At 47.5% G+C, this 18,561-nt stretch overlaps 1 protein-coding gene across 2 annotated transcripts in view; it reads right to left on the reverse strand.

Annotated features, from left to right (window-relative positions):
* Positions 1 to 18,561, reverse strand: part of TTC28 (tetratricopeptide repeat domain 28) — a 482,751-nt gene that overhangs the window by 163,450 nt on the left and 300,740 nt on the right. For both annotated transcript variants that reach the window (XM_074973004.1, XM_074973005.1), the window contains 3 exons: positions 12,726 to 12,873; positions 5,531 to 5,803; positions 2,270 to 2,400 (listed from right to left, as the gene is read on the reverse strand). In XM_074973004.1, coding sequence (XP_074829105.1) covers positions 2,270 to 2,400; positions 5,531 to 5,803; positions 12,726 to 12,873 — 552 coding nt within the window. The remainder of the gene's footprint in view (positions 1 to 2,269; positions 2,401 to 5,530; positions 5,804 to 12,725; positions 12,874 to 18,561) is intronic.

Genomic DNA, 18,561 nt, shown 5'->3' on the forward strand with positions numbered 1-18,561 from the left:
ACCCAGAGGTCTGAGCCAGAGACAGAGGTGGGAGCCAAGCAAACGCTCAAAGCTGGAGTCGGTAGCTTGGGGTGGGCTGTAGAAGCAGGGATCTGAACAAAGCAGGAGGGCAGGAGTCAGGTGAGAAGGCAAGGTCCAATGTAGCAGCAAGCCAGGGATCACCTAGTTCCTCGGATAACTTCCTGTGCTTCCTTCTGGCTGAAAGGGTGAGTCTTAGCCAACTGGAGAGGCTGGACATCTCCAATTGGGAGCTTTTTGGGCAACAGCTATGGTGAACTAGGACCCACTGGCCCACACTCCCTGCTTGCTGCTGGGTGGTGGCTGCAGTCTGAGGACTGCCTGGGGGACCTGTGGACCCAGGTTCAAGATTTGCGATCCCTCACACGAGCTCTGCATCAGAGGCCAGGAAATCCAACCTGCCTGGCAGGCTCCCATGTACCTGCTGAATGCAGTGCATACATTTCTAGATAGCAGCCATTGGCTGTGTAACTCCAGATGACACCGAGCTGACTGTCTTAGCAGCCTACCTAACATCTGGAGCACAGATAGGCTTTGGGCGCCCGGCACTACTAGGCTGGCAGCCTGAGCTCACTCACCGGAGGAACCTTCAGAGACTTCCATCCCCAACCTCCTTTAGCACCCTGTGGCTCCATTCGCATTTACACTAGGCCCTAGACTTCCCCTTGCTATCCAGGTGGCAGCTGCTTCCGTCCTCCAACAATCAGTATCACTATCTGCCCATGGTCCTCCTCATACCTTACATCTCCATCAGCTTCTGGGGTCAGCCCTGCAAAGCCCATGGGGCTGCTGAGAAATACCCCAGGAAGAGTTGCAGCTATGTAGATTGCCACTTACAAAGCACAGGGAGCCCTAATCAGCACAGCTATAAAAAGATGATGGGTAACAGCTTCCCAGCCGTGTGTGAACGGAAACAGGGAATCAGAAAGTGATTGGGGAAATTTTCCAGATGGTAAATAATCATGAAATTGTCTGGCAGCTCCCTGCCCCCAATCACAGCTCCCCCACTACCCACTGCAGGGTGCCTTTCCTAACGGCTTACACGTCAGTAAACCTGACAGCCACCTAAAATGGGGCTTCACAACCAAGCACTGGTAAGGTCACTCTTACACCCTCAATCATATCTGGCCCCAAAAACACCCCTTTCCCCCCCACTCACACAGACTCAAATCTGGCCTCAAACACAATCACTCACACACTCATGTCCCCTCACCTACAATTTGCCTTCAAACATATCCACTCACCCTCAACCTCCCTTCAACTCCCCCCATCCTACCCCCTGTAACCGCTCACTGTAAGTTCCTGAACTATTGATTACAAAATCTTTTGTTCCAGAAAGTACACTAAAATGATGCCTCTGTCCTTACAGTGAACTCACAGAGGTTAGCTCTCGGGACATACACTCCTCAAAGATCCCTTAGCCTGCATACAGTACACTCCTCTGAGCTGGCAGAAGGCCCGGTTTAACACCTGAGAGGCTGTGGGGTAAATACCAAGGAGATTCAAATGAAGTAAACAACAGCCATTAACACCAACACTGCAGCTCACATGTCATTTTATACTTTCCGGATTGCTAAACCAATCATACTTGCTTATTTACATATAACTGTTGAATGCTTTCTCTCCCTCCCTCCTGCTTTGCTTGTTGCTTGTTTTATTAAGCCTGGGAGCTCCTTGGGGTAGGGACTGTCTTGTATTACATGGATGGAAAGCGCATAGCACATGGTGCGTGCTAATGCCTCCAAATTAATAGTATTAGTAGCATCTAGAGGCCCCACCCACAGCCAGGGCCCTTTGTGCTACACATAGTAAGAGCAGTCTCTGCCCCACAGAGTCTCCAGTCTAAACTGACAGGACAGACAAAGGGTGGGAGGGGAACAGAGGCAGAGAGAGGTGACATGACTTGTCCAAGGTCAAATAGCAGGTTAGAGACAGGCCGAGGTGGGAATAGAACCAAAGTCTCCTGATGCCCAAGCCTATGCACTATCCACTGGACCATGCTGTCTCCATAATAGCAATCATAGACTCGTAGGACTGGCAGGGACTCAAGAGGTCTCTAGTCCCGTCCCCTGCACTCAGGGCAGGACTAAGTGTCTTGTTACATGTTAGGTGGACAAGAAGTTACATAGCTTCAAACTTCCCAGAAGGTCAAAGGGGCAGGCACTCTTGGGATCTCAGGGGGACGTTCGTGCTTCTCCAGAAAGCCACACAGTGCCAATTCCCAATCCAGTCTATTTAGCAAGGTTCCTACCTCTCTGTCCTTGAGTTTCATGGCGAGCACCAGCTGATGTCTGTGGTTAGTAAGGGCCTCCCGGTAATTTCCTTTGGAGAAGAATGCGGAGCCCAGATTCCCATGAGCTCGGCATTCTCCCATCTGGTCACCTGAGTCACATGCAAACAAAACAAAAGTTAGCTAACGAAGGGTCTTTGAAAGAGTCCAGCCAAGAGAGTGGAACACATCATGCAAAGGATGCTCCACTGGGAGAGCCAGGTTCAGAACAAACCTGGCCACAGACTCAGTACGCAGCCAGAATTCTCCTCTCTTCCTAGTCCTTGAAGAGGGAAGCAGACAATTCTCCAAATTAACCCCCAGACTCCACTTTGATGTCACCTTAGACCCCTCTTTGGCTTAACACCTTGGTAACAACCTCTCTTTTTTTCCTGTTTACTTTTTGTTGAAAATGTGAGAAATTTGTGTCCACGAAAATACTGGGCTGGATTGGACAGGCTTGGTCCAGGCATAATGCTGACAAGTACTGGGCCAGCTTTCTCAGCAAACACCCCCCCCCACACACACACTTCTGCTAACGCCCCCAGTCCTGCCCTGCAGCACACCTGCTATTCCATTTCAGAGTCCTCACATAGCTCACCCAACTTCTCTAACCACTGATCTTCAGCAGTGACACCCCCAACCACTGTGGTCCCACACCCTCCAATGCCCTCCAATCCGGACCTATAGCACTCCTAAGTAATGTACATTCCACCTAGCATGGTAACCTTTACCCAGGGATCTTCCCAGTCAGCCCCTCCATCTCCATCTCCGCCAACGTCCCTCCCTCCCAACCTGTTCTGTCGCTCGCTAGACCAGTCCTGAACCACTTTGGAGGAGAGACTAACAGCCATGTCAAACTGTGCCACAGTGCTTGGCGATTTCACAATCAGACCAGTCTCTTGGCTCTGACAAGGCTCTGGGTCAGATATTTCAGAGAAAGCTTTAAGAAACCACAAAAGAGGGAAATTCTATCCCTGCCAAGATTTGATGTTCAATCCTGTCCAGTGTGACTGTGGATGCTCTCAGCCTTTCCTTTTCTGGGTTCTGCTAAGCTCTGTGCTTGAATTATATCTTGTAGCAGTGAGCTCAGCCAGTTAAGTGTACATTGTGCGAAGTAGCATTTCATTCTACCAATATTAAAGTTGTGGCTTTTCAATTTCACTGCAGGTCTCTTCTTGTATTATGGGACAGAGTGAATAGCCGTGCCCAATCTACCTCCTCTGCACTGGTTATTGCTCTGCACAATTCGCATGCCCCTTCTTATTTGCCTGCGCTCTAACTAAGCAATCCCAGTTTTTTCAATCTCTCTCCATATGGCAGTTGTTTTAGGCCTCTAATCATTTCTGTTACCCACCTCAGAACCCTGTCTATTTCTTCTTTGTCCTTTGAGATAGGAAAACCAGGAACGAACATACCATTTCAGGTGAGGGCATGCCATTGATTTACGGAATGTTTTTAATTGTTATTTTCCATCAAATTCCTGTGAACACTAATATCTTGTTTGCTTTTTCGACTGCCACTGCACAGTGAGCAGTGGTTTCATTGAGCGGCCCACAATGATACCTCAGCCTCTCTCCTGAGTTATTACAACTATTTCAAAATCCTGTGAGGTGCCGTAGGCCTAGTCCACATTACAAACTTTTGCCAGCAGCCAGCAGCAGCCAGCAGTCTGTTGGGTAGGGATGAGGGAGAAAACCACACCCCTAACTGACATAGCGATGCCAGTAAAAATGCCAGTGCAGACCAATGTTCCCTCTAATTTTTTCCATCCCTGTGTGGAGTTAATTTTATGTGCACCAATATCGAGGTAATGTGCATGTGCGCCACCAGCAGAAACAAAAACCCTAGATATAATATATATTTTTAAAAAGTTACCATAGGGATAATTACTCCAGCCAGGACAGGTTAGGCATTTTAGGGCTCACTACTCAAAGAATTAAATTTAAGAGTAAGAGAAATAAAAATATGAAATGCATAGACCAGTCAAAAAACTAAAAAAAAACCCAGCACTTTGAAAGAATAAAATTACAGAGCATATATGTGCATTGCAGGAAGTACCCACACCACCACCACCACCCAAGTATCTATTGGGAGGTGAGTGTGAAAAAGACACTGTGCATGTTTGTGTGTCCGTGCGAGAGAGCGGGTGTGTGCATGTGTGTGAGAGAGAGACCGAGACAGTGTGTGTGAGAGAGAGACAGAGAGAGACACCCACACACAGTGTGTGTGTGTGTGTGTGTGTGTGTGTGCTGACTTCTGGAGAAGTGTATGAGAGACCACGCATTGTCTCTTTAAGCAGAGTGGCACTCATCAGTCTGTAGGCTCGTTCAGACTGCAGCAGCCACCAGCAGCTCCATCTAACTCCCGAGCCCTGTCTGCCCCTCCCCTGCTCCTTGGAGATGGGGTACATGGGCAAGGGGATACCCTGACATCAGCACCTCCCTTCCCCTTCTCCCCCCCCCACACTCCTCACCCCCACCCCCCACACACAGCAAGCAGGAGGGTCCCGGGAGCAGCTGGCCATGGGCTCCAAGGCAGAGGGCAGGAGCACCACGGCCGTGGAGCAGCGAGGGGGGGCACCTAAACACAAGTCGTTGGATGTGTGCAGCTCTACTTGAGTGACTCTTGTGCGGCTGCACAGCTTAGAGGGAACACTGGTGCAGACCCAGTTATACCAGCAAGATAGTCCTGCTGCCATGACACATCCTTTGGGGGGATGTGGTTTAATTATGCCAAAAGCAGAACTTTTGTCAGTATAAGCCGTGTCTCCACTAGGGCACACTGCCAGCATAGCTAGACTGGTTTAACTATGGCACCAAAGCATTTGTAGTGTAGACAAGCCCTGAGTAGTTCAGATTATTTGAGCACACCCCTCACTTGAAAAGCCAGTTCACAGACACACGATGCCACAAAGAAATCCCTTGAATGTCCCTTTAGCACATACCCGGGATCCCCATAACTAGAGCGACCAGATGTCCTGATTTTATAGGGACAGTCCCGATTTTTGGGTCTTTTTCTTATATAGGTTCCTATGACCCCCCACCCCATCCCGATTTTTCACATTTGCTGTCTGGTCACCCGACCCAACTCACACATTCTGTTGCAAATAAGAACGTTGTCTGTGTGGCTCAGCAGCTTCAGCACTAACGATTTATCCCACTGTCATTCCTGTTAATTTGCTCCATTTATATCAATTCAGCACTAAACCAGAGATTGAGTGAGTGAAAATGAGAACTCTACCTAATGTCTTGGCTACATCCAAGTCCTGCTGCATGTATCCTGTGCTTTTCTCTGTGTTCCCAAGAGACCAGTAAGCACTGCTCAGAGCAGAGAACACTGATCCCCTCAGCTTCAAGCTGCAAGTGCCGATCTTCAGGGCAGCTTCTAACACAACCACAGAAGCACCATGGTGGCCTGCAGTCAGGAGCTCCTGGCCAACCACCGATACCACCACAAAGGGGCTCTTGTCCAGCTTCATCTTCTGAAGTTGCTGATAGGTTGGCTCGAGTGACTCTAAAATAAGGAAGGGAAGGCAGAATTACTCCACAGGCCAAAGGTACACAAGCATCCTGAAGTCAGTCTATTAACACCCATGAGAGGCGAAAGACAAAGTGACACATGCAAATTTTGTAACATGCTGCTGTTTTGTAATATGTATTCAATGGCACATCGAGAAATATCAGCTATTTGGGTGTCACAGTCCTGCACTTTGTGACACTCAAGAGCAAGACAGAAGGAGAAAATTAACTGGGAGAAACCCACCGAAAAGGGAAAGCAGCCACTCAGCAACAAGGAATCCATTCAGGTTGGCTTAACTGGCCACAAGAACAAGGAGTACCAGGATGCCCCTGGACTATAGGTGCTATGCTGAGTGACCAAACTGGACCTAGGCTAGCCACTGCAACTGCAGTGCAGTTATAACGAGTTGTTTTATTAGTCACATGAATCCTGCCATAGTATGTCCCTTAAAGGACAATAGTAAGGCTGGGGTTTAAAATCTGCAGCTCTCTTCTCTAGGCAACGATACAGTGTTAAAATGTAATTTTTAAAAATTAGGATGGTTGCACTTCTTGACAAGGCTGCTCTCGCCTGAATCAACATAACCATGGCAACCTGAGGAAGCCATTTGTGCCCTACTTTCATTATTTCTGCCTACAATTATTAACTGTATGTACAGCAAGCAGAGAGCATTTTAACAGCCCTCTGAGCAGAGGAACAGGCTGTCTATGTTGTATATTACGAGTGACATTCCAGTCAGGGATGGGGTTAAATACAGACAGAAAATGATGATCTCTTCTGGTACTGCAGTTCCTGTTTAATACAGGATCCTGTCTCTGACAGTGGCCAGTGGCAGATGATGCAGAGGAAGCCATAAGCATATACAGATTAACTGTTATTTATACAGTGCTGTTGATGTGCAAGGCACTGTACAAACAAGTACAAAGACAGACCCTGCCATCAGGAGTTTACAGTTCGAGGACTTGTCTTCGCGTGCATGTGAAGATGCTACAATGCCAACAGGAGAATGTCAGCGTAGTTAATCCACCTCCCCACCAATGCAGCGCTGTCTGCCATGGCAGGAGACGCTCTCCCGTCGACACAGCACTGTCTGCACGGGGGGTTAGATCGGTATAACTGCGTTGCTCAGGGGTGTGGATTTTTCATAACCCTGAACGACGTAGTTATACCGATATAGGTCTGTAGTGTAGACTTGGCTTTAATTAGAAAATGTAACACACCATGTGGGGGAGGGGTTAAGGGAGGAAAGACACTAGAAACAAAAGGAAGTGAAGACTGCTCCTGGAAAAAAGAGTGAAGAGTGAGCATGTCACGTGAGCTGTTCCATGTGTAACATAACACTACAATCAGATGGGGGAACAGCATAGCCTGTCCTGGGTCTGTGGTGGAAAGTTGCCATGAAGCACCATGCAGACAGAACCATTACACTGTGAAGGCAGTGCTGGAACCAGGGCTTTCCCAGCACAGATCACCTGTCCAAGGTGTGCCACCCACTGAGGGAAGAGAATGGTATTATTGTAGGAGGAGAGGTTTGGCCTCAGCGATCTGTACTGCAAACTTAAGTTCCGCATCCCCCGTAGTGAGCCAAGCTAAAGAGATTTAACTTTTAATCTTTCCTCAGAAGTCACTCAATGCTTCCAGCTCCTTTGCTCTTTGTTGCTCTTCTCTGAACTCTGAAGGAAAGAAATCCTAGCAATTACTATCCCTGTAAGTCTGACTGTAACTCCCATCTCTCGTACAATAATGGAATTACCTATGAAAGGAGAAAACTAACTCTGTAGGGGTAACAGCACCATGACCAATATACAATGCTGTGGAGTTACAAGAACACATCATGTCACCCAAACTACATCGCCTTTCGGTGACCAAATTATCAGAGTGGATGAAGGGAGTGAAGTAAATGTTACCTCTGTGGATATCCCAGGTCACAAGATCTTATCTAAAAAACTAGCTCAAAGCAGCTTATATATAAGTCGGTTTACATGGACTGAACAACTGCTGGAGGAATATAACCAATAAATAATAATAAAGGCATTGTACGAAGTTTGGGGGACATGTCCAGAAGGATACAGAAAGGATCTGTGCTTGGCTTGATCTTCTTTAATGATGTTGTTAAGGATGTGAAGGGGAGGTGGGGGTTAAATGACACACTAATGAACATAAACTGGGAGGTTCTGGACACCTGTGAGCAGGGAGATTTCATGTAACAGGGCCTAAAAGGGTTAGAAATGCAGTCAGGGTAACAAAGTGAGATTCAGCTTGGGAAAATCAGGTTAATCTTGCCAAAAGCCGACTCGTCAGTCCTTCAGCTCCCTCTGCAAGACCCAGCTCTGCAGCGAAGCCCATAAGAAATCACTGAGAGCTCCAGGGATGGTTGGGTAATCGGCACTTTGGTTATTTATTACCACAGGAACAATGACAAAAATAGAGGTGTCTCTCTGCAGGTCTACCAGTATTTATTTCCCTCCCCACCAACCCACTGTGGTTATTTGTCTCTCTCAAAGGTAAACTCTGTGGGGTAGGGACCATACCCTGGTATGTATCTGTACCATGCCCAGCACAAATGGGGTCACATCCTGAGCGGGGCTTCTGAACATTAGCATAACAATAATTAATACTAATGAGGCAAAAATAGTCATGGAAGGGAGACACAGGGAGAGCAGTAATGCTGAGAGACCTAGAGATCAGACTGGACAGCAACAAAGACATGAAATTGCAATACAATAGGACAGCAAAAAAGGCCGTCGCAGCTTTGGGCTGCTGACACAGAAGAATCACGTCCTGGAGCAGGGAGGGGATAGTCTCTCTGCAGTGTGATTGCTCCTAGAATATGGTATTTGCTCCTTTCTGGGCACTTCAACACCACAATGATATTTACAGGTTGGAGGCAGTTCACAAAAGAGCTACCAAATGATGAAGAGCTGTAGAGTCTCCTAACTCTGAGGCATGTATAGGCACTGCAGCCTGGTGAGAGAATCATAGAATATCAGGGTTTGAAGGGACCTCAGGAGGTCATCTAGTCCAACCCCCTGCTCAAAGCAGGACCGATCCCCAACTGAATCATCCCAGCCAGGGCTTTGTCAAGCCTGACCTTAAAAATATCTCAGGAAGGAGATTCCACCACCTCCCTAGGTAACGCATTCCAGTGTTTCACCACCCTCATAGTGAAAAAGTTTTTCCTAATATCCAACCTAACCCTTCCCCACTGCAACTTGAGACCATTACTCCTCGTTCTGTCATCAGCTACCACTGAGAACAGTCTAGATCCATCCTCTTTGGAACCCCCTTTCAGGTAGTTGAAAGCAGCTATCAAATCCCCCCTCATTCTTCTCTTCCGCAGACTAAACAATCCCAGTTCCCTCAGCCTCTCCTCATAAGTCATGTGTTCCAGTCCCCTAATCATTTTTGTTGCCCTCCGCTGGACTCTTTCCAATTTTTCCACATCCTTCTTGTAGTGTGGGGCCCAAAACTGGACACAGTACTCCAGATGAGGCCTCACCAATGTCGAATAGAGGGGAACGATCACATCCCTCGATCTGCTGGCAATGCCCCTACGTATACATCCCAAAATGCCATTGGCCTTCTTGGCAACAAGGGCACACTGTTGACTCATATCCAGCTTCTCGTCCACTGTAACCCCTAGATCCTTTTCTGCAGAACTGCTGCCTAGCCATTCGGTCCCTCGTCTGTAGCGGTGCATGTGTTTTCTGTCCTAAGTGCAGGACTCTGCACTTGTCCTTGTTGAATCTCATCAGATTTCTTTTGGCCCAATCCTCTAATTTGTCTAGGGCCCTCTGTATCCTATCCCTACGCTCCAGCATATCTACCTCTCCTCCCACTTTAGTGTCATCTGCAAACTTGCTGAGGGTGCAATCCACACCATCCTCCAGATCATTTATGAAGATATTGAACAAAACCAGCCCCAGGACCGACCCTTGGGGCACTCCACTTGATACCGACTGCCAACTAGACATGGAGCCATTGATCACTACCCGTTGAGCCTGACAATCTAGCCAGCTTTCTATCCACCTTATAGTCCATTCATCCAGCCCATACTTTAACTTGCTGGCAAGAATATTGTGGGAGACCATGTGAAAAGCTTTGCTAAAGTCAAGGAACAACACGTCCACCGTTTTCCCGTCATCCACAGAGCCAGTTATCTCGTCATAGAAGGCAATTAGATTAGTCAGGCATGACTTGCCCTTGGTGAATCCATGCTGACTGTTCCTGATCACTTTCCTCTCCTCTAAGTGCTTCAGAATTGATTCCTTGAGGACCTGCTCCATGAGTTTTCCAGGGACTGAGGTGAGGCTGACTGGCCTGTAGTTCCCAGGATCCTCCTCCTTCTCTTTTTTAAAGATGGGCACTACATTAACCTTTTTCCAGTCATCCGGGACTTCCCCCGATCGCCATGAGTTTTCAAAGATAATGGCCAATGGCTCTGCAATCACATCCGCCAACTCCTTTAGCACTCTCGGATGCAGCGCATCCGGCCCCATGGACTTGTGCTCGTCCAGCTTTTCTAAATAGTCCTGAACCACTTCTTTCTCCACAGAGGGTTGGTCACCTCCTCCCCATGCTGTGCTGCCCAGTGCAGTAGTCTGGGAGCTGACCTTGTTTGTGAAGATAGAGGCAAAAAAAGCATTGAGTACATTAGCTTTTTCCACATCCTCTGTCACTAGGTTGCCTCCCTCATTCAGTAAGGTGCTCACACTTTCCTTGACTTTCTTCCTGTTGCTAACATACCTGAAGAAACCCTTCTTGTTACTCTTAACATCTCTTGCTAGCTGCAATTCCAGGTGTGATTTGGCCTTCCTGATTTCACTCCTGCATCCCCGAGCAATATTTTTATACTTTTTCCTGGTCATTTGTCCAATCTTCAACTTCTTGTAAGCTTCTTTTTTGTGGTCAAGATCAGCAAGGATTTCACTGTTAAGCCAAGCTGGTCGCCTGCCATATTTACTATTCTTTCGACACGTCAGGATGGTTTGTCCCTGTAACCTCAATAAGGATTCTTTAAAATACAGCCAGCTCTCCTGGACTCCTTTCCCCCTCATGTTATTCCCCCAGGGGATCTTGCCCATCAGTTCCCTGAGGGAGTCCAAGTCTGCTTTTCTGAAGTCCAGGGTCCGTATTCTGCTGCTCTACTTTCTTCCCTATGTCAGGATCCTGAACTCGACCATCTCACGGTCACTGCCTCCCAGATTCCCATCCACTTTTGCTTCCCCTGCTAATTCTTCCCGGTTTGTGAGCAGCAGGTCAAGAAGAGCTCTGCCCCTAGTTGGTTCCTCCAGTACTTGCACCAGGAAATTGTCCCCTACCCTTTCCAAAAACTTCCTGGATTGTCTGTGCACCGCTGTATTGCTCTCCCAGCAGATATCAGGGTGACTGAAGTCTCCCATGAGAACCAGGGCCTGCGATCTAGTAACTTCCGTGAGTTGCCGGAAGAAAGCCTTGTCCACCTCATCCCCCTGGTCCGGTGGTCTATAGCAGACTCCCACCACGACATCACCATACGGACAGAAGGAGCTCACGGCTAATACCGAGGCATGCAGCAGATTGTCTCACTTATCAAAACAAATTACTACAAAGCAAAAAGGATGAACCTGATGTCATATTTATGGCAATATTTTAGGCAGGAGCAACACCACAGGATGGAATAGGTGAAATTATCCTCATAAGGTATTTGCTACATAGAAAAAACTCCAAATTAATTCATTTTGGAAGACTATAAGAAAACACTTTGAAAGGGAAACTGCAATATTCTTTTCATATTTCAGCTCTGGTTGGCCCTAAGTTCCAAAGCTCCCAGCAGCGTCTGCTGAGAGTCAGAGCTGATCCGCTCCATGCTCCCCACTGGGAAATGGCATTAGACCACTCGAGCAAAGTGCTTGCAACAAAACTGATTAGAAACAGTTCAGTGAGGGAGTTCCCCTTCAAGAGAGTGAAATCCCCACCCCTGGAAGTGGAGATGTTATATACAGGGGAGGCAAGACACCATGGGAGCTGAAAGCATCACATGCGCCAAGCCATTTCCATACTTGTCAAGGACAAAAGTGAATTAGCAGCCTGGTCATCTGCCTCTTCTGGGGCTTTGTTCTGAGAGACGTGAAAAATAAGCAAAAGCTTCTGCGGAGCCCTGCTGGCTACCACAAGCCTTGGATTTCAAAAAGCTGTTTACCTAAGTGCCAGAACTCTTGCAGAGCTCAAGGGGCACACAGGCGCCACGGTATTGTGGGATCACACTGGGAGGGTCAGCAGAGCCAGTGCTGCGGCAAAGCCTGCGTCTCCCGTCTGCCCTGGCGCTGAGACGGTGTCAGGAAGGCTGTGACCTGCTGCAGTTGTACTGCGAATACTTGCAAAACATTAGCACGCGTGCCTGTGGAGAAGAAGAACTTCACAAGGGACGAGATGTTTGACCTCTAGTAGGTGGGAATGCATGCGTTCCCCTGCCTGGAGAATAGCAGTTCTGGGCGGCCAGTTCCGCCTTCTCAGAGATGGTAGCCATGCATTAACTCCCGAGTAGCACAGCTGGACTTCACAGGAACACAAGAACTGCTGTTCTCGATCAGGCCACACCTATTCCAGTATCCCTGCCTCATCAGACAAGGCCAAAGCCCCTCTGCCCAACATCCCCACCTCCCTGCCCCACTGAATCAGGCAAGAGGCTCATCTAGTTTGGTTTCCCCTCAGAGAGCGCAGAAGCAGGTGACCAATGGAAGATGTAAAACGCTTATAATCTGCCCCTCGTCACTTACGTAGGTTTCCTCCTGCCTCAAGTGCTGACTCAGCATCAGTTTCCAACTGAAATCAGCTTCCTACCTTCCTCGGAAATGCTGAGCCTTTAGCACTGCTGTCCATTCATGCTTGCAGCCAGCATAACTGCAGTGCCTTGGACACCGATCGCTTTGCTTACCTCGCATGGGAGATTTCATGGCGGCTTCCACCATCCCAACAAGAAGCTGCAGACTCTTGGGATCCTGAGCCAGCCCAGATGCAAATGCTGCCAGTGCGTCTGCATGGCGTCCAAGGTACTGAAGGGCAACACCCTGTCGGAAGTACGCCTGCAAGCCCAAAAGAAAGAGGTGAGTTATTGAACTGATGTGATCCCAGAGCCCAAACATACATGATCAGGGAGCTAGTGCTGGGGAATATAGGGGCTGCAAGAACATGCTCAGGTTTCCCTAAAGCATTTTCAGGTCAGGTCAATATTGGCAATTCTAAAGCTGTAGTTTGGTTCCCGAATCCCCACAGAGCTGAGGAAAGGCTCACCCAGCCCATACTGACAATTCTCACATGCTGCTCTGGAGTCTAAAGCCAAAGTTACAATAATTTAAAATAAAGGTTTTCCCTCAGAATTGGCTCCCCCGCCTCCCCAAATGGCTGCTTATTTCTTTTTAATCGCCTGGCTCGCAAAACTTGTGAATGGAGATCCTCATCTCTCACTCCTGCCAACAAGACCTGAGCTTCACCACCCAACAAGAACTTTGTATTAACAGAAACCAAAAATCTCCAAGACACAATTGCAATAAAATCACTGCCCAGAGCATCCGATCAAAAACCTCTCCTTCCCTCTGTATGCACGTACAGCCTACCTCCTCCACCATCCCAGCTCAGTAGAGTTCAGGAGGTATGCCCTGTGTTCACTTCCCTTGCCTCCATCACCACCAGTGACATGTCAGCTCTCATCGTTAATTATATTTTGTAATTTTCACTCATCAGTGATCAGAGAATGATTCTGTATTCAGATTCATTGAGTAACTGACTCTGGAATTCACCCTCCTACTCCTCACCCAGCCTGGTAGCACGGGAGTCTGCGACCTTCTGGGCGAACTACAGCGACTACAGAAACAACAAGGAGTCCGGTGGCACCTTAAAGACTAACATTTATTTGGGCATAAGCTTCTGTGGGTAAAAAACCCACTTCCTCATTGTTTTTGTGGACACAGACTAACATGGCTACCCCTCTGATACAGTGACTACTGCATTATGCAGATGTTTGGTAGAAGTGGATTGAGCAGGCAGCAGAGAGCTGTATCTGACTGCACTTGGAATCCTAACTCTGACAGGCACTCCCCCCCGCTGAACACAGGCACTCTTCATTTTTAATATGTTTATAGACATTTTGCTTTACTTTTTCCATTTCACATTTTCTGCAAGTCTCCCCAGAGGCTACCGCAGAAGAGTCGCAGCAAACACACCTCTGTCTCACTGACATCCAAGGGAAGATGCAATGCTTTTAAAGTAAATCCAACACCCTGTCACCACTCATTTGCAATCCCAAACCAACAACTGCATCAATGTGCAACTGCAACTAGTTCCCACTGGCAATTCCAGGTTCTGAACGTTCCCAGCCAGAGGTGCTAAGATCACGGACACACACAGCAGCAGGAGAAACCTGCCTTAACAAAGGGGTAGCAATGTCAGTGCCTCTCCCAGAGAAAACATGAAGTTCTGTGCTTGGGAGCTGGTGGGTATGGGAACAAAGACTCTACTGTCTAACATTCACTTATAAAATGAAAGCATATTTGTAACATTTATGTCTGCACGCTGATTGCGTTAATAATTCAGGAGCTTCAACTAGTTTTTACAAAAGCTTTGCTGTTCATGGATAACCCTTTATTGTGCTCTCCAGTAAAAATCTCCTTGCTGCAAGCTCTGCCACATTCACTGTACTACCGAGTGTCTGGAGGGAGTTAAGCAAAGCAAGCACAGTTATGGTAAAAGAAAACTCTCTTAAAAAGACTACAACTGCTGTAAGAACAGGATGGTGCCCCGTCAGCTCCATTCTTGTCTTTGGCTCTCGAGGGCCTTCAGCTGCAGGCTCTCCCTGCACTAATGGGCAGACCCCGGCTGTTTTTCCTTCCCATTTGTAATAGAAACTAATCCTGTATTCAAGGTACATTAAGTAGACACATGTGGAAGTCTTTTTTACTTAAACTGGATAAATCTGCAATTAATATTCAAAACGGACTTTTCATTAGGGCTTTCACACACCTTCAGAACCCAGCCAATGGAAGTAAAGATTAAGAAAAATCAAAAATGACATGGGAAATTTATAGACATAAATATTTAATCTCTTTTCCATTAGTAAGCATTGATTGGTTCTATAATTTTAAATGAATTAGATGGAGGCAAAATTCATTTAATTAACCTTTAGTACAAATGTGTTCTTATTGAACCAAAGAGGCAACTGTACTGGAAACCCAGTTCCGTGTTAATTAGATTACAGGCATGATGATTTAAATCAAAGAGAAACCCCAGGAACAAGGAGTGTGTGGCATGCAGTGGCTACCCACTGTGTGGTCTCAGAACATTGTCTTCTGAAGCATGATGCACACTTTGGGGTCTCTGTTTCCCACACTCTCATTTAGGCTTGGTCTACACCTAAAAATTAAGTTGACGTGGTTATGTGCCCATCTTTAAAAAAAGGGGAAAAGGAGAATCTGGGGAACTACAGACCAGTGAGCCTCACCTCAGTCCCTGGAAAAATCATGGAGTAGGTCCTCAAGGAATCAATTTTGAAGCACTTGGAGGAGAGGAAAATGATCAAGAACAGTCAACATGGATTCACCTAGGGCAAGTCATGCCTGACCAACCTGACTGCCCTCTATGATGAGATAACTGGCTTTGTGGATGTGATATATCTTGACTTTAGCAAAGTTTTTGATACGGTCTCCCACAGTATTCTTGCTAGCAAGTTAAAGTAGTATGGATTGGATGAATGGACTATAAGGTGGATAGAAAGCTGACTAGATCATTGGGCTCACTGGGTAGTGATCAACAGCTTGATGTCTAGTTTGCAGCCAGTATCAAGCGGAGTGCCCCCGAGGTCGGTCCTGGGGCCGTTTTTTCCCTAACATCTTCATTAATAATCTGGATGATGGGATGGATTGCACCCTCAGCAAGTTCACAGATGACACTAAACTGCGGGGAGAGGTAGATATGCTGGAGGGTAGGGATAGGGTCCAGAGTGACCTAGACAAATTGGAGGATTGGGCCAAAACAAATCTGATGAGGTTCAACAAGGACAAGCGCAGAGTTCTGCACTTAGGAAGGAAGAATCTCATGCACCGCTACAGGCTGGGGACCGACTGGCTAAGCAGCAGTTCTGCAGAAAAGGACCTGGGGATTACAGTGGACGAGAAGCTGGATACGAGTCAGCAGTGTGCTCTTGTTGCCAAGAAGGACAACAGCATATTGGGCTTTATTAGTAGGACCATTGTCAGCAGATCGAGGGAAGTGATTATTCCTCTCTGTTCGGCACTGGTGAGGCCACACCTGGAGTACTGTGTCCAGTAGGACAACGAAAATGATTAGGGGGCTGGGGAACATGACTTACAAGGAGAGGCTGAGGGAACTAGGCTTATTTAATCTGCAGAAGAGAAGAGTGAGGGGGATTTGATAGCTGTCTTCAACTACGTGAAGGGGGGTTCCAATGAGGATGGAGCTCTGGATGGTCTCAAGTTGCAGTGGGGGAAGTCTAGGCTGGATATTAGGAAAAACTATTTCACTAGGAGGGTGGTGAAACATTGGAATGGGTTACCTAGGGAGGTGGTGGAATCTCCATCCTTAGAGGTTATTAAGGCCCTGCTTGACAAAGCCCTGGCTGGGATGATTTAGTTGGGGTTGGTCCTGTTTTGAGCAGGGCGTTGGACTAGATGACCTCCTGAGGTCTCTTCTACGATTCTGTTAGTCAAGGGTGAGAGAAAAAACACACCTCTAACCAACACTGCTCTGCTGACCTAATCCGCAGCACAGATGCATTTATGTTGACAGTAGAATGCTTCTGTTGATGTAGCTACTGTTGTTCAGGGAGGTGGCGTTCCTACACCAACGGAAAAACCTGTTATGTCACTGTAGGCTGCATCTACAGTATGGCGTTATACCAGCATAGTCTCCATAGTGTGGACACAGCCTCAGTTTCCCTTCTAAAAAAGAAAAGGAGTACTTGTGGCACCTTAGAGACTAACCAATTTATTTGAGCATGAGCTTTCGTGAGCTACAGCTCACTTCATCGGATGCATCACGATGAAGCTCACGAAAGCTTATGCTCAAATAAATTGGTTAGTCTCTAAGGTGCCACAAGTACTCCTTTTCTTTTTGCGAATACAGACTAACACGGCTGTTACTCTGAAATCAGTTTCCCTTCTGTACAGCTTGATGACAGAAAGACCATGCAAGAGCTTACACCTGGGTAGTTTGGCTCTGAAGGGGCACCTTGTAAGCCAGTGTGGCTGTGTCACACCAACTGGACTGTGACCTTGCTGCATGAGTGAAGGGACCAAGAAAATGGCTTCTGTTTACACAGAAACCCTATCAGCAGGGGCGGGAGAGGCCATGCAAGGGAAGGGCAGATTGTTTAACGGAGGTTAGCAGAATAGTATGGTTAGACAGCTGGCCTGGGGACTCTTGTCCACTGAAGTGTTTGTAGCCTGTGTGGGCTGAGGAACCCAGTAATAAGTTGGGGAACAGACTGCTGTGTGTGTTTGATAAAGAACGAGCCTGCCAGCCCAGGTCTGAATAGAACCACCTGACTCGCACTGAAATGTGAGCCAGAATCCTATTGCTGTATCCACCCTCAGGACAATGGACTCAGTAAATGCTTGCACATGCCCTAGCAAACATGCTGCCTGCCACAGCACTACAGCTAAATCAGGCCTCATCGACCCCCAGGCGTTCCACCTCTGCCCCACTTCTTGTTTACCATGATTTGACACCTGGAAGGGAACCAGATGGTGCAGGATGCATGGGATCTCACACAGAGTTGTCACACAGTTGAATGTAAGTAACCCTGTCTCAGCGAGCCAACTCCTGGCTACTGTCCAACTGCAGGTGTGGCAGCCATTGTTCACGTGTCCCAGGGAGGGAAACAATGGGGAATGCAATGGGATGAACCAGACGGATGAAGTCTCAATAACTCCCAATTCTCACCTAGAAGTCCAACCGAAAACGGGATGGCCAGTGTCAAGGAAGTAAGGAACCGTGGCCTCAAGAGAGAAGGACCAAGCTGCCCAGCGCGTTCCAAGAGCAACTAGAAGAAAGGAGAGCGTCCCACACTATGCTCCTCAGTGGCCCCCTCCAAGAGCACTTCCGGAGCTGCTGCAGTAGCAGGAAATTAGGCTGTTAAGAAGCTGCACCTCCATTCTGCTATTTATGTTCACACAGCACTCCAGGAGCACTCAGTGAGAGGGCCAGGAGGGCCTCATGGCCCAAATGAGACATAACACAGCAAGTGTGGACAACAGAATAAAGTGGGGTGAGCACAAGTGTTACAAGCAATAGAGTGTGATTCAAACCATCCATTATGAAAGTAATCCCACCTTGTCCTGCCTAGAAAGAGCTTTTTCCTAGAAGTCCTTTTGGAAGCCACTTAATTTTAGTGCCAACAGCACTCAGAGCCCAGAAACAAAAACCCTATACATCATCATTTCAGAACAGTTTTCTGGCTAGTTACTCACTGTAACCCTCCTCCCTCGGCAGTCCCTAGCTCATACAGCACCCTTTCCACACGGAACATTTGGCATCTTCTACTTCTTCCCTAAGCAGACACATTCAGAAGTTATTTCAGGGCTGGAAGGAAAGCACCACATTGAGGGAAAATCTGCAAACACGACATAGGATGAATCACATTTTGGGAGAAGAAAGGGAAGGGAAAATCAAGGAGCCAGCAGTCATAGCTGAAGAAATGAGACAAGGGGCTATTTTCCAGTCCTCAAGCTGGAGAGAAACTTCCCATTTCTTTGTAAATG

The sequence above is a fragment of the Natator depressus genome, chromosome 15 (assembly GCF_965152275.1).
Source record: "Natator depressus isolate rNatDep1 chromosome 15, rNatDep2.hap1, whole genome shotgun sequence".
NCBI lineage: Eukaryota > Metazoa > Chordata > Testudines > Cheloniidae > Natator > Natator depressus.